This window comes from Haliotis cracherodii, unplaced genomic scaffold (genome assembly GCF_022045235.1).
Source record: "Haliotis cracherodii isolate W230 unplaced genomic scaffold, xgHalCrac1.p SCAF_1, whole genome shotgun sequence".
In the NCBI taxonomy this organism is placed as follows: Eukaryota; Metazoa; Mollusca; class Gastropoda; order Lepetellida; family Haliotidae; genus Haliotis; species Haliotis cracherodii.
Genome location: NW_027266264.1, coordinates 68,882,097 through 68,899,098, shown reverse-complemented (window position 1 = coordinate 68,899,098; position 17,002 = coordinate 68,882,097). Strand labels below are relative to the sequence as shown.

Below are 17,002 nucleotides of genomic sequence, written 5' to 3'. Positions count from 1 at the left end.
GTGGTTATACACCAGAATTACCCTCCACCTGCACGGCGGACATTCGCTATATTCAACATGTCACCATGTACGAAGATTTCTCGGGGTGATTTCTCAGGCTATTATTTTCACAAATGACGTGGTAGGCCTGCAACTTACATATAGCAGTTCTATGGTCTGCTTGACTATTCATGTTTGTATGATTGTTTGTGCAATTATGTATAGTGTTTAAATAATCGTCATACAAACACTTCTGAATTCACCGCCAGCAGGCCGATAGCAATGGTGTGAATAGAATATCAGAGATTGAGTTTGTTTTTGATTATGTCTATCTAAACACTTTGGGACATATTAGCTATCCGCTAATGTGCTGTCTACCTAAGAGCTATATTGAAAAGGGTTCATGTGTTCGTGAACATTTTTGACATGTCAATATGGTGGCCGTGCCGTATCGCACCACACAACGTTGAGAAGAGCCAATAGATCTCCTATCTGGCGTCAAGCGTTGGAGATCAAACGTCACGTCGTGTTAAAAAGGAGACGTGCCCATGAAATGGCACTGATTTTGTTTAATCGAGGGCCATGTTTACAAAGTGTGTCAGGCTTATAAGTATACTTAACGCCCTGACGTAGTAACCTGTTCAGCAAAGGAATCCCCTCGTACACATAATTATTAAGAGGAAATAAATGGAATAAAGATATGAAACAAGCATAGGTAAAATATGTTTTAAATAGGTGTCCCTTAAAAACATCTTGACCTTACATGCCACAAGACATCACGCATCAGTGTTATTGAGGTCAGATCAAGACGAAGGTGAGGTGGAATGGGGTTTTACATCGCGTACAAAATTATTGCACTTATATAGCGACGTACATGCATGTGAGTGTGTGTGTGTGTGTGTGTGTGTGTGTGTGTGTGTGTGTGTGTGTGTGTGTGTGTGTGTGTGTGTGTGTGTGTGTGTGTGTGTGTGTGTGTGTGTGTGTGTGTGTGTGTGTGTGTGTGTGTGTGGACTTTCCGTTTTCCGGGCGGACGCTCTACACTAGACCACGGAGGCGGTCAGATCATTAAGAAGATGCCACGTAAAACTTTAAGTAGGAAATAAGTACCTTACAGTGGCGTGCAGGGGAGTATTGGTTGGTCGGATTATTATTATAGCTTCGCAATTTTACATCAAACGATGGCGTGCTGAAATAATAATTGTTTCGACGCTCGACGTTTTCGATAGACGTAATAACATGGAAGATAACATGATTGTTGATCAACACCTCTAGTAAGTACTCTACTAATTTTTCCAATGCAAATATATACGACACATTGGGACTTTACTTTCCTGAACCTACTGAAGCTAGGAAACGGTAAATGACCTCTCTAGCATTGTAAGAAAGAAAGGAAACACTTCGTAAAACACTAATGGTTAAAATACACTGCTGTTCTCCCTAGCATTGTGGTTTATACAATGTCTTAACGTTTATATTTTCTTCCAAAGGGGGGCTTTCGGGTAGCCAAGTGGTTAAAGCGTTCACTCGTCACGCCGAAGACCTGCGTTCGATTCCCGAGATGGGTACAATGTTTGAGCCCATTTCTGGTGTTCCCCGCCGTGATATTGCAGGAATATTGCTAAAAGCGGCGTAAAACCATACTCACTCACTCCAAAGGTAAGTACAATGTACAGGATGTCCTGTGAGCTTTTGCTATAGTTTTAATACCCACATGGAGCGACGTAAATGTTATGAAATTTGATGGCAACTTTGACCTTTCTGGTATAGTCTAGTTGTAACTTATATTGATTCAATCATTGATCCATTCATACACTGGGCAAAAGAAAGTTTACACCTATGGTGACTAAAATATATAAAAAACCAAGGAAGTGAGTTTTATTCGGTACGGGTATCATATTTGTGTTTTGGAACATAAGTTTGCAGTGTTTCGGCGACTCTTTTAAGCCTAGTAACGTTTTAATAACGTTTGTTTGTCAAATCCAATTTTTCCTTTTTTTCCGGCAATTAAGTTTGATCATAACACGTAAACAAGAACGGGAACCTCATAATGTAGGTTTATTCATTAAAACAAAATTGTGTATATGATGCATTGTAAAATACATAGATATTACGTTCACCTTTTTTATGTACTATTTTCGGTATGGATAGATGTAAATAAAAGCAAATCCCTGTCGAACCTGCAAGGCAAGTTTTCAGCTGAACAAACACGTCGCGGGAACATACATAATTTCTCGTGGAATAGATAAGCAGGCGTGGGGAGATTTAACTACATGTGTGAAAGTAATCTCACTCTGTAGCGTCTTTTCTCTTCCCTTGAAAAGAATGTCATTATGCGTTATCATTGTCTACGAGATTCTATACCACCTTTTCACCTTCAGCTAATGAGACCATTGCCTTTTCTACCCCCTCTACCGACTATTTCCTACATACACCAGGGCCGAAAAGACAAGAGTTGGGGTTAATGCTTAGAACAGTACATGTTCATGTATTTCGGTTTACTATTCTGGGGAAAATAAACAAGTATGGTTCTGGCAAACTAAGGATCGCAATCAGGGCGAATCGGGAAATCGTGCGGATCCTGGAACGTCTAAGGGATGCAGTGCAACACGGCACAGCGAATGGCGTCTCAGACTACAGGGCCACTGGTGTACCCTAGATCACAAGACATCCATGCTTGTCCCGACAAATCTCCCGAATGCGTTCTGATTAAGTCTCATCAATCTATATATATTTAATGCTTTCGAAATTCAAGATAGTTACAATTAACAAGGACGAAAATTGAAAAAACCAAATGTTCAGCACTGGATATATCAAAAATACTAACAACACTTTTTAGGACTTGTTTATTCGTATACGCGATCTATAATATACACACATGTGTATCATGTTCGTCATAGATGCTACTGCTACTTCAGTGGGCTCTTAAGCAAAGGGAGTCCACATTGTTGGCCATTTGATGATTCAAATAGCTCAGAAAATCCTCGCAATGGCGCCATTCTCGTAATGGTCATCTGTAAGAAAAAGGCACACGTTTATATGTTAAATTCTTTATTGTTTATAAGTCATGTTTTACAACAACAAAAAATAACGCATTCTGTTGATATGTTACTTCAATGTTTGACTGACAGAAAAAGAAAACTGTCATGAAACTGTTTTTACTCCAATTATTCCAGGCTATAGGAACAGCATGAATTTCATTTTTCATGAAGTAAGATCCCAACAAGTTATAAATTGAGACAAAAGTTTGATGAGAATATTTATATCACAGGTACTTTTAAAGTCAAAATAAACGTTTTAAAAATAGCAATCCGAAAATGAAGTCTAGATCTGACCCCATTTTACTCACCCGACTTCCAGAATGGGTCTTTATAGTCCCCGTTAATGCGCGGTGGCTGCTGTCTCATCCTGCAATAGTCACATATAATAAGTTGAAAGTGTTTGCATATGTAATGCGTTGGAGGTGAATTTTGAATTTAGTGCTTTTCTAATGAATTCACGATGTAGGGCTATTCTGTTAATGTCGGTAGTTATTACCGGATTATACACAGTTTGTGATAGAGCGAATTGCGGTGGTGGAGCCGAGTTGTCTAAGCGTTCGCTCGTAACTCCGAAAGCCCGGGTTCGATTCCCCTCATGGAGAAGCCTATTTCTGGTATCCAATTCCGTAATGGAATATTGCTATACGGGGTAAAACCATACTCACTCACTAATTGTTATTTTAATTGCAGTAACAATTTTGGAAGTGTAGTGTGCCATGAACATGATCCATATGCAGGGCTCTATATCTTGGAATTTAACTTTTTCAAATTATAGACAAAATTACCAAAATGGGCAAAAGTCTGTCAGTAAGATTGACATACTCACGGGTAGTCATTCCTTGGTTGGTTTTGGACCCTGTTCGGTTGGCTGTAAGAATAGGAAAGATGTACATACACACTATTTGCAGAACGTTAATGCTTCAACCTTCATATCACTCAGACAGTGTTTCATATGGAGTATCGGATGATAAAGTTTCTTATTAAGAGAAAAAAGGTTACATGACAACATTCTGCTACATCATTGGGAAATGACACCCTCGACTTAAAATCAAATGCATTTAGTGTATATGAGAAGGTTGAAATTTGACAGGTTCACTTAGCCTGCATATAAAGATGCTATAAATAGTCAATTTTGTCACATTAAATCAAAACGTCGTCAAAGATCCGGGTTGGAAATGTCTTCAACTACCCATGCTAACGGGATCGGGTAGTCAGGCTCGCCGACTTAGTTGGTGCATGTCATGACATCCCAAATGCGTAGATCGATGCCAAAGGTGTCTATCACTGATCCAGACACGATAGCTGGAATATTGCTGAGTGCGGCGATAAGAAACAAACAAACAAACAAACAAACAAACAAAACAATACTTCGTCAAATGGGTTTTTCTGAGATCATTCCCAATTAACAGATCCTACCTTGGTCTGAAACAGTCATCACATCCTCCTCCTTCACCACTTAACGATTCACAGAGTGAAGGGCCCTTTCCTGCCCCGGCTGGACCAGAGGGCATGTAGCAGTAGCGGTAGAGAAGATAGAGCGCTGCCAACACCAGTAACAAGAGGAGGAACATCAAGAAACAAAACAACACGATGTTCTCAGTGTAATCAAAGAACCCTGGTTTAGGTGTGGTGGTTGTTGTGGTAGGGGTCGTGGTGGGAGTAGAAGTTGTAGTTGTGGTTGTAGTTGTTGATGTGGTAGTCTGAAAGGAAACGATAACTGTGGCAGTTGACGACTTTACAGGACTACCGCCATCTTTTGCCTCAACGTATACCAACTCGCTCTTGCCGGAATACGAGGTGTCGAACTCATTAGCGTAGATCACCTGTCCGTTGCCGAGTACAGAGACGTAGTTAGAGAAAGAACCGCCAGTTACGGTGAATGTCACGTCGTTGTTTGGTGACGTAAGATCGGCGTCTGTAGCGGTAATCCTTCCGATCGCGCCTACGGCTTGACCTTGCGTAACGCTGTAGGCGTTGACACTTGTAGCAAAGGAAGGAGCGTTGTCGTTGACATCTATAACGTTGATTTGAATCTGTGCAGTCCCTGTAGCCGACTGATCGTCAACGGCAGCTAACGTAAGGCGGACGCTTGTTGGCATTGCTGCTGCATCTACGTCGTAATCTACATTGAAAGCCAGCTGTTTCTTTGCGTTGTCGTACTGAAAGCGCTCGCTGTTGTTACCAGTTAACAACCTGTAGTCGATGATGCTATTGCCTTCTGGGTCAGACACAGTCAGTCCGCTCAGATCACATGCACCGACGTTTTGCTGCAGTGGAAATATTCTAAAGTTAAATATCAAGAATATTGAATCATGAAAATTCTCCTTTCCCCATTTTAGCAATAATCATAAACTCTTTCAAGGGTCAACTGACACGTTTCTAAACTGCCGTGCAAAACTGTGCACCCATGTTTGACGGTGGCTAAAATATAACAAACAAGAAACGGTTATTCGATGGGGATCTATTTAAAGGCTCAACGGGTATCATAGTTATGTTTTGGGCTTTAATCATTTGTTTCATTGACAGTTTTCAGCTTAGTAACGTTTCATAGCGTTTTTGGTCAGTTCCTATTTTCTAGTGTATACTTTTTTTTGCCGGGCAGTTTACTTGTATACTCTGCAAAAAATATATGCAAATGTACTAAAATCGGAAATATCTGACAGTGTGTTGCTGACATCCATACAAAGTTAATGAATTGGTCCTTTCTGCATGGATTGGGATTGATTTGTGTGGAAAGAATGAGATACTGCAGAAAGTGAATAACGAAAGCAAGAACACCATCGGCCGACTGCAAGCAGGAGAATCATCTTCAGCTGAAGCTAGGTTTTTTCCACGTACATGTATCACCAAACGCCATTACAAGGTTGTGGAACCGTTATCAGATCTACCCAGATCCGGTCGACCACGTATCACCACTAGAGCATAGGATATATTCATACGGCTACGTCACTTACGTGAAAGAAGCACCACGGCCACCTCTACAACTACAACAATACCAGGACTGCGTAGGATTCCTCAGACAGTGAGGAATCGTTTACGTGCTGAAGGTATTCGTTCCAAAGAACCGGTTTTGACGGACCTGCATCGTCGGCTGCGACATCAAATGGTGTCAGAGTCACAGAGTATAGCAACAATTGCGGTTGAGACAAGTTTGATGTTGTGACGAGTCACGTTTTATGCTTCGCAGTGAAGTTAGTGGACGTCGTGTTTACAGACGTCGCGGGGAGCTATATGCACGAAACTGTATGCAGGAAGTGGACAGATTTGATGGTGGTAGTGGGATGATGTGGTCAGCCATCTCCTACACTGGTAGAACAAACTAGGTGCAAATTCTAGGTAATTAAACCGCACAAGGTCACACGGATGAGTTTTTTCGGCCATACGTCCTTACCACTGTGAAACAAATGAACGTCATTTTACAACACAACGGCCGACCTCACACGGCAAGACTGACAACATCCTTGCTACAGGAAGTACAACATTCATGTCCTGCCATGGCCTTTCAGGTCACCAGATTTAAACCCAATCAAACATTTATGGGATGCACTTAATCAACGACTGCGAGCAGGTCAACAACAATAACAGAACCTCCGACAGTTGGCACAAGCACTGCAGGCAGAGTGGGTGAACATTCCCCAGGCCACAATTCGGGATCTGATTGCTTCCATGGTACGACAATGCCAGGACGTTTTGTACTCCAATGGTGGCAATGCAAGATATTGAGAACAGATGACTTTCACCTTGACCATCTACTGTTCCATGTGTGTGTCATATGAACCTGAATCAATGACAATGATGTGTGCCAATTTTGAACAATTGATCTGTTGATAATTTATATGATATGAAAAATATACACATAAATATCACGTTTGCGTTTTTTTTTTTGCAGAGTATATATCGTTAAGGAGGGCGATTGTGTCATGGACATGACTTTTTAACTATTAATTTTAAGTCCATCAACTGGAAGCAATGGCGAAATAATCTATAATCTGACTCATTACAAACGACTGTTTCATGTCTAACAATTTCAATAGCAGGTTATCAATAAATGATTGACTTAATTCAGATGATAAAATTACGAAATGTCCCATGAATTTTTATAAGCCTTTATACGTACATAGTTTTCATTCATTATGCAGTAGTACACTCGGTCGTTGAATTCGGGTGGCTCGTTGACGTTGAGGACGAACAGGTTGATATAACCGCCGACGGAGTCGAGGTAACCGTCATTAATGAGGCAGGAGATGTTGTAATATGTCGTCGTTTCGAAATCCAGGAGGTTGCCTTCTGTCGTCAGAGATTCCAGCTGTATCCGTTTAGCTGCAGGGATTACATTGTAACAGACCATCACACCAGACTTAAAAGTCGAGAAGTCAAAGTCATAGATATACATTGCATAGGAGTCAAAGTCATAGATATACATTGCAGAGGAGTCAAAGTCATAGATATACATTGCAGAGGAGTCAAAGTCATAGATATACATTGCATAGGAGTCAAAGTCATAGATGTACATTGCATAGGAGTCAAAGTCATAGATGTACATTGCATAGGAGTCAAAGTCATAGATATACATTGCATAGGAGTCAAAGTCATAGATATACATTGCATAGGAGTCAAAGTCATAGATGTACATTGCATAGGAGTCAAAGTCATAGATATACATTGCATAGGAGTCAAAGTCATAGATATACATTGCAGAGGAGTCAAAGTCATAGATATACATTGCAGAGGAGTCAAAGTCATAGATATAAATTGCATAGGAGTCAAAGTCATAGACATACATTGCATAGGAGTCAAAGTCATAGATGTACATTGCATAGGCGTCAAAGTCATAGATATATATTGCATAGGAGTCAAAAGATATGGACATACATTGCATTTAAGGTCCCCGGACCATACATATGGGAGGTACATATAAGTAATTTTACTTATTCGGATAAATCTTAATGTTAACAGTTCGATTCTTAGAGAAAATGCATTTTTGACATATAACACTCAGTGTTAATATGACAGCATCACCATTTGATTAACAGTTGTGGTTTACAGCGGTAAGAAAAGATTGACCAATAACCAGTCCTCCGTTGATAAACAGAACTGACACACTCTAGAGACAAACAACTCAACACATACTGTATCGTCAATGCCTTCTAACTCTGTCGTGTATGCGGCTATCACGATCAGGATTATATAGCACACAAAAATCACCTTGCAAGAATGTATTTTTTGTGGCAGCAGCCGCTTTTGCATTTTAACAGTCTGAAGCATAATAATTTTTAAAAGCATTTTCTATGACAATATATTTTTTCGATAAAATTTACAATCATGGTATTGCACATACGTGTTATTACAATCATGCTACATTACATATGTGCTGTTACAATCATGCAATTTTACATATATGTTGGTACAATCATGCTATTTTACATATGTGTTGTTACAATCATACTTCATAACATATGTGATGTTACAGTCATGCTATTTTACATATATGTTGGTAAAATCATGCTATTTTACATATGTGTTGGTACAATCAAACTTCATAACATATGTGTTGTTACAGTCATGTTATTTTACATATATGTTGGTAAAATCATGTTATTTTACATATGTGTTAGTACAGTCGTGTTATTTTGCATATGCGTTGTTACAATAATGCAATTTTACACATGTGTTAGCAGAGTCGTGTTATTTTGCATATGCGTTGTTACAATAATGCTATTTTACATATGTGTTGTATCAATCATGCTATTTTACACATGTGTTGGTACAATCATGCTATTTTACTTATGTGTTGTTACAATCATGCTACATTACATACGTGTTGTTACAATCATGCTACATTACATATGTGTTACAATAATGCTATTTTACATATGTGTTGTATCAATCATGCTATTTTACACATGTGTTGTAACAATCATGCTATTTTACATATGTGTTGTATCAATCATGCTACATTACATACGTGTTGTTACAATCATGCTACATTACATATGTGTTGTTACAATCATGCTATTTTACGTATGTGTTGTTACAATCATGCTATTTTACACATGTGTTGTTACAATCATGCTACATTACATACGTGTTGTTACAATCATGCTATTTTACATATGTGTTGTTACAATCATGCTATTTTACACATGTGTTGTTACAATCATGCTACATTACATACGTGTTGTTACAATCATGCTATTTTACATATGTGTTGTTACAATAATGCTATTTTACATATGTGTTGTAACAATCATGCTATTTTACATATATGTTGGTAAAATCATGCTATTTTACACATGTGTTGGTAAAATCATGCTATTTTACATATGTGTTGTTACAATCATGCTATTTTACATATGTGTTGGTACAATCAAACTTCATAACATATGTGTTGTTACAGTCATGTTATTTTACATATGTGTTGGTAAAATCTGTGTTGGTGCAATCATGCTGTTTTACATATGTGTTGTTACAATAATGCTATATTACGTATGTGTTGTATCAATCATGCTATTTTACACATGTGTTGGTACAATCATGATATTTTACATATGTGTTGGTACAATCATGCTATTTTACACATGTGTTGTTACAATCATGCTATTTTACATATGTGTTGTATCAATCATGCTATTTTACATATGTGTTGTATCAATCATGCTATTTTACATATGTGTTGTTACAATCATGCTACATTACATACGTGTTGTTACAATCATGCTACATTACATATGTGTTGGTACAATAATGCTATTTTACATATGTGTTGTATCAATCATGCTATTTTACATATGTGTTGGTACAATCATGCTATTTTACATATGTGTTGGTAAAATCATGCTATTTTACATATGTGTTGGTACAATCATGCTATTTTACATATGTGTTGGTACAATCATGCTATTTTACATATGTGTTGGTACAATCATGCTATTTTACATATGTGTTGTTACAATCATACTTCATAACGTATGTGTTGGTACAGTCATGCTATTTTACATATGTGTTGGTACAATCATGCTATTTTACATATGTGTTGGTACAGTCATGCTATTTTACATATGTGTTGTTACAATCATGTTACATTACATATGTGTTACAATAATGCTATTTTACGTATGTGTTGTATCAATCATGCTATTTTACATATGTGTTGGTACAATCAGGTTACATTACATTTGTGTTATTGCGTTCATGCTATAGTGCATATGTGTTGTTACAATCAAACATACACACCCCCGGTGAGATAGACAAATTTGTAGTTTTCGTTGTCCGGGGTGACGGAACAGACAGGGATCAAGGTCGAGTATAGGTCGTAATCAACGTAGGACAGTGTGTAGATGGAGGAGCCCCCGGAGAGGTCTTCATACACGGACACATTGGTGGGGAGATTGGTGAATACAGGGCGAGAGTTCAGATCTATAAAATAATATCGCCATCTTAAGCAACTTAAAATAAATGTCAAGTATTTGCAACATGTTTGTGCTTAACAACATACTAAAACATATTTAATGTCTCAGATGATAATTATGTTATAAACAGAATACATATTAATAGTCCTGGTTCTATATTAACTTTAACTACATATTAACTCGCATGGTAGTTTTTAACTGAAGTAATACAAATGGGTAAGGCTATCAGCAAAGGGAACACGTGGTCCATCACCGTATAGAAGATATAATTACTTGAATGATTAATTTCTGTGTGCTATATGTGTGGATAAAACAACAACAATTAATCGACCAGGCACTACGTCGTCTGCTTTAAAGCTATTCACTTCAATGCTTTGGTTATTTTGGCGAGATGACATGGTAGTTTATGAATCCACTCTGAAGTCAATACCGACCAGGTGCCCCCTTTACTGGTAGCCTTCCCCAAATCTGCAGATATATTTTACCGTTATCAAGGTACAGGTAGGAATAGCCATATTTCAGAAGGGGAACCTACTTGTCAGTTGTACAGTGACGGTGAATGGACCAACGACGTTATGGCCGTCTGAGATGTTGACCTTTATTGCCACGACATCCACAACTGCCGTCCTGAGATCTTTCACGACTTGAATGATGCCGTCGCCTGACAGGAGTGAGGAAACGAGGAGATAGACAGAGTCAGAGACACCTCTGCAAGGTTTTTCGATGTCTTGGCACTGTGTTTACGCATGCTTTCACAAAGCAACGAGGATTTAAACATACATTTAATCGAAAACAATTAATTTAAAAAATGGTTCTCTCTAGATTTTATATAATCTTTACTAAGTCGCCTTTCTAGATGTTGTATTGTTTATTTGTTGTTTAACGCCGCTCTCAGCAATATTCCAGCTATATGACGGCGGTCTGTAAATAATCGAGTGATTGAAATCATGAGCATCGATCCACGCAATTGGGATACGATGACATGCATCAAGCAAGTCAGCGAGCCTGACCACCTGATTCCGTTAGTCGCCCCTTACGACAAGCATGGGTTGCTGATGATCCCGAACAGCCAGCAATAAATAAGGTAATAATATGTATTGCTTTACAAATCAGTCCTGAAAACCCATCTCTTCAGACGTCACTACTTATAATTCCTTAAGTTTCTTATGCTCTAGGCGTGCTTGAATGTTTTATGTAGCGCTATGACCATGCACAAGTTGGTGGATGTGGCGCAATAGTAATCGTCATTATTATTATTATTTACAAACTAAAACAAACAGTCAGGCTGGATAGGCTCAACTTTTATTATTTACAGATTAAAATAAAAATTGCAGCAAAGAGGGTTTGGGTGATCCTGGCACAGGCAGGCTGGTTAAGCTCATCATCAGCGCAGGGCCCTTGCCCCCTCTACACGCAGCCCAGACAGCGAATGGGACTTCTCTCAGGAAGCACGGCCTAGTCAAACCCATCCAGAACTTTTCGGAGAATGTGAAGACTCCCCAACACTGCAGCCATCTACATTACCCAGATTGTCAGAATGACTGTATTCCTGGTAGCAAACCCGGGTATGCTCCCAATGTCAGTCAACAGATTGGGAGGTACCAAACCTAAGGCACCGAGAACAATTGGGAGTCGGACAACTTGGTACTTGGGATGCAAGCGTGACATTTCAAAAGCGGGGTCCGCATATTTGCTTCTTCTTCTTCTTCCTCTTCTTCTTCTTCTTCTTCTTCTTCTTCTTATTATTATTATTATTATTATTATCAGTATTATTCACATAAAGGGGTTAAAAGCCATGCTAAATTCCTTTAGTCAAGTTACAACATCACTACACCACATTGGGGTATTTGCCTTTTTGTTTACCTGAGGTTTTTGGGGTTTTCATTATTCTTAAATGGTTGTTGCCACGGGTACTCCTGCATTGCCTAGCGCATTGAACATAGCTATAAGTATAGGACATTGCCAGTATACATAAAAGGTCCCACCATGTATGTAAGTTGTGTACTCACTCTGCCCAATGTCGAAGTAATCCACGACGGGTTCAGTGCTCCAGATGTAAGTGATGGGGTCAGACTCATTGTCTCTCACGTTGATGTCGTACACGGTCCAGCCTACTCCCGTGTTCACTTGGGCGTCGTATGACAAAGTTACTGAAAATTTAAACACTTCCATATGAAATACAGTGTGCGACGTATGTACAACAAGGCTGGATGAAGGATCAGTTTGATTGGGAAACACAAACAAAGATACACCTGGAAATTAATTGAGCACCACTTACGTCAAAAAGGTTGTGAAAATGAGAAAGTTGTAACCATATATTAAATATGACCATACCACCATGTCAGAATGATGAGATCCGATTGGTCCACGTGATCTGGGTAAATACTGTGTAACCCGTCTTTGAGGGTAATAAATTTATCAGCAGGGGAATAAATCTCTTATACCCCGCCACGAGCAATACAATCAGCACGTGGATTTCTGAGACGCTAACAACCCAGTGTACGCCTGGCTATCCTGCTACAAACTTATAGTATGGCCCTTTCATTGACAATCATTGCCAATATCACTGTCAAAGCGCATTACGTTCCACGAACTGCAAATGAGGCACTATGTACAGCACGGACTGTTACTCCAGTGTCAAACATACCCCCTGGGTTATCAAACACGAAGGGCGGCTGGTTGGGCTGGACGTCAACTTCTAGTATCTTCGTGACGGTTGTTGTTTCGTCAGCTGACGTACATTCAATGGTAATGTTGTAGGTGCGTGCCACGTTGTAGTCAAGGCCATCGGTGGCAGCCCCGCCAACATAATATACGTGGAAATCTGAAGCAGAAAAACAAGGATACTTTACAAGCACCGCACGTTTATGGCAGTTTATATCAGTCCAATAGTTCTCCTTGTGCCCTATAACACATTTTAATCTTAGAAATGATAGTGAGGTGAGGTGAAATGGTGTTTAACGTCGCATCCAAGATTATTGCACTTGTATAGCGACGTGCATGCACGTACGTGTGTGTGTGTGTGTGTTGTTCGTGCGTGCGTGTGTGTGTGTGTGTGCGTGTGTGCGTGCGTGCGTGCGTGCGTGCGTGCGTGCGTGCGTGCGTGCGTGCGTGCGTGTGTGTGTGGCTGCTTGTACACATATACTAGTCCGGACTGATGCCGATTTATAGTGCTAGCTGGCGATACGTTGAACACGCATGACAAACGCTGACAATACGCATTAACACGTTGTCAGTGATACGCTACAAATACGTCAGACATTCATTACATTTACGGTGAACTCGTTATGTATACGCTATGGATACGCCAAAATCATGAAAGTTCGAGGTATGACAGCGTACTAACTGTCTTTTATACGCTAGGTGCAAGTTACTCAAAGACGTTGTAGTTCGACAGGGCCACCGGTTCGGAATATTACAAGCAGCTGCACGCACACTATATAGTGCAATAATCCTGAAGGCGACAATAAACACCATTTCACCTCACCTCACCATTAGCGATGTTTTGCTGTAACGTCATGCAACAACAACTCACTCAGTAATAATATTTATGCATGTCATCGTATCCCAATTGCGTAGATCGATGCTCATGGTGTCAATCACTGGATTGTCTGGTCCAGATTCGTTTATTCATAGACCGCCGTCGTATAGCTGGAATGTTGCTGAGTGCAGCGTTGAACAACAACAACAACAACAACAACAACATCAACAACCAAACGAACAAACAAACACTCAGTAGTATAGTAATTCCTGAGAGAGTACTCCGCGGGAATGGAACAGCACGGCAAACAGTGTATAATCACAATGTTAGAGCACTACGCTTCAGACGTACCTTGATTCCCGTATTTCCGCCATACACGGAATGGACCGCCTTGTGGAAACATCGATTTGATGTTGCAAACCGGACACGTGCCGTCCCCGCTCACGGAGTCCGAACATCCAACGGTGGCGATGTCCTCCTCAATCTGCTTGTCCTCGTGGATGTTGGTCACCTGGAAGTCCGTCATTACTATAGGGGATGGGGTCGTTGTGCTGGATGCCTGGGTAAAGAGTGAGTGAATGAGTATTTCAGTTATATCACGGCGTGTCAGATTAATGTGAGTAAAGCCAGAAGTGTTGCAGGACGTTTAACACTTGGCGAAGCCTACGAGCACGGGTATGGTGCTGACAAACCTAGAAATATAATCGGGGAGAACCGATATTCGAAGCCACGATTATAGGTTCCTGGCGTGACCAAGGGACGCAACTCCTTACCTGTTCAGTAGTTCCTTCCTCAGTACAGATTAATAGCCAACAATAATTTCTATGACTGATCAAGATACTTTGTTTCAATTATTAATTTAATACATGAACTATTCCACTATACATTAGCGTTTTACCAATTTTGTATATCATAAAGTTGGGATATGTCACCGATTTCTTTTACCTACTTCGCCACTTGATAGCTATGTCGAACGCTGTAACTCTGTGACATCACGTGTCTTGAAACTGTATGAAATTTATATTTTTCATATTTACAAATATCGTTTGCAGTAATTAACATTATCGGGGCCTAGAAGTAGGTCTAAATAGAAGAAGGTTGATTAAAAGCAGTTACGTAAAATGATGTTTATGTTTTCAGTCAATGTTATGGCTTGTCCTGATTCTGTTATTACCGCGGAGGCACATACATAGCTCGGTGATTGCTGTCTATATGACTTTAACAGCATTCAATTATTCACTACCAACGTAGATTTACATTATCTAACGAATGCAACGGAATTAACACCCCTTAAATATGATAGTCATCACCGAATTATTGTTTTAAATTTCAATTACAACTAATTTAAATATAATTGACAACGTCCATCAGGTATAGTATATTTATGACAATTTATACAAAATCAATTTACAAAAAAACCATCTTGTATCAGTGTGTTGATACATCCATTATGTATTGTAGACGGAAATGAACCTACCCCATTACTACCTTGTATACATATCCACAACACAACACACGCCAACAGCATCATCTGATGAACCTCCTTTAATGCTGTCATACTTGCTGAAGAATCATTGTACGAAATAAACAGCATGAATCATTATCTATCAATTATCAAGACCACCAGCAAGGATTTAGCCAGACCCTACTTAGGAAAAATGTTGCTCGAATATAATCAACTTCATATGACCATGAAATAACTGAACAGTATATGAATAATAGCACGATAATAGTTATCAAATGAGCAAATGGGAGGGTCTGTTGCCTTGCTCAGTCCCTATTTACACGGCCCTTTCCCAAGAGCGGGCTAAGGTCAATTTCAGATTATCCTATATTCGTTCAAGCAACGCCAATGAATGTTAACTAGACGTTGACAACATAAATATTACTGTTATAGTCACTAGGAGAGGACACCACCGTGAGTTATCAATGGTCACCATATTGAAAGAGCAAATACAAGGCTTAATTTCACCCCCGACACACCTTCACCGTTAAGTGCAGGATATATATGTGTGTAAAGTACACACTCAGTATAACTGCTGAATTTAAGCTGAGGGCGTCATACCGTGCCCGTAGCAGGCCTGAGTTGATTATTGGTTTTTACTGTCGCTTCGGGTAACCTTTAAAAACATTGCACTTTCATGTTTAGTAAGACAAGACATGCACAGTAGAAGTCTAGTCGCATATTGAGCCGTACATGTTTCAGATTCACAAACTACTTTGAATTGTGTAGTTGCTAAAAATTTCAAAAGGGACGAAACATGTTTCACAATCATGGTATTCTGTAGTTAGCATAGTTTCTTTTGTCAATGGCATTTCCGTTTCCAGGCCTGCCAAGTTAACTTGAAGCTTTACCGAAAGAATATTTTAATTTCAAATTCATCGCTGGAATTCTTTGTGCTGGAGTATATGGTGGCTAAATAAACGGCCCTAGCAATAAATCCGAGTTAACTGAGGAAAAGTTCTGAACTCATGATTACAAGTTAAATCTCATTTCATGTGAATCCTACTTCAATACTGTGAAAAAACAGAAAAACACACTGATTAACTTTATACACAATTTATTCATCGTTATAACACCGCTTTCACGACATTATCATTTACTTTCTCTCTTATCTGAACCAGCAAAACCACGTAATTGGTCCAACCACCCACCCGAGGAACAATATGGCCGATACAAACGTTACATATGCTTTGCATTGTTGGGAATTAGGTGTTAAGTGTTTATATATTGATATCTAATCCACTGAGTTAATAATTGAACAGTTTGTGGCGAAATACACAATGAGTTGTCTTAATATCATGGAATATTAGTAACGATTACTCAAAACCTTACCAGATTTAAAATATATCTACATATACTCGTCAATACAAATTGTGAACATTGACAATTGAATGCTTATAATAATCGTTAAGAAATTAGATATATGATGTTAAAGATTGATCATTCTTCTGTGCTCATACCAATCAAGCCACTTGTCAAGACAGACCAGACAAGCTCGATATCTATTAAATGCATATGCGTGAAGATCCGGGGTAGAATAGGTCTTCAGCAACACATACGTGTCGTAAAAAGGCGACTATGTTTGTCGTAA

At 39.2% G+C, this 17,002-nt stretch overlaps 1 protein-coding gene across 1 annotated transcript; it reads right to left on the bottom strand.

The window, feature by feature from the left end:
- Positions 1–2,949: 2,949 nt before the first annotated feature.
- On the bottom strand, positions 2,950–15,501 carry LOC139467826 (cadherin-related family member 1a-like). The gene is made up of 11 exons (XM_071249334.1): positions 15,385–15,501; positions 14,259–14,466; positions 13,074–13,250; positions 12,436–12,576; positions 10,962–11,087; positions 10,251–10,433; positions 7,135–7,337; positions 4,434–5,284; positions 3,844–3,885; positions 3,326–3,384; positions 2,950–2,990 (listed from the first exon to the last, which is right to left on the bottom strand). Exons 1-11 carry the CDS (start codon positions 15,499–15,501, stop codon positions 2,950–2,952), a joined length of 2,148 nt encoding a protein of 715 aa, XP_071105435.1.
- Between the last annotated feature and the right edge of the window lie 1,501 nt (positions 15,502–17,002).

Excerpts from the sequence above, each read along its gene's own strand:
- LOC139467826 (XM_071249334.1), bottom strand. The coding sequence starts at position 15,501 with ATGCTGTTTATTTCGTACAATGATTCTTCAGCAAGTATGACAGCATTA. Across the intron at positions 12,577-13,073 it reads CGTGTTTGATAACCCAGGGG|TAACTTTGTCATACGACGCC; the intron begins GTATGTTTGACA and ends TTAAATTTTCAG. Across the intron at positions 5,285-7,134 it reads GCATAATGAATGAAAACTAT|CAAAACGTCGGTGCATGTGA; the intron begins GTACGTATAAAG and ends TTTCCACTGCAG.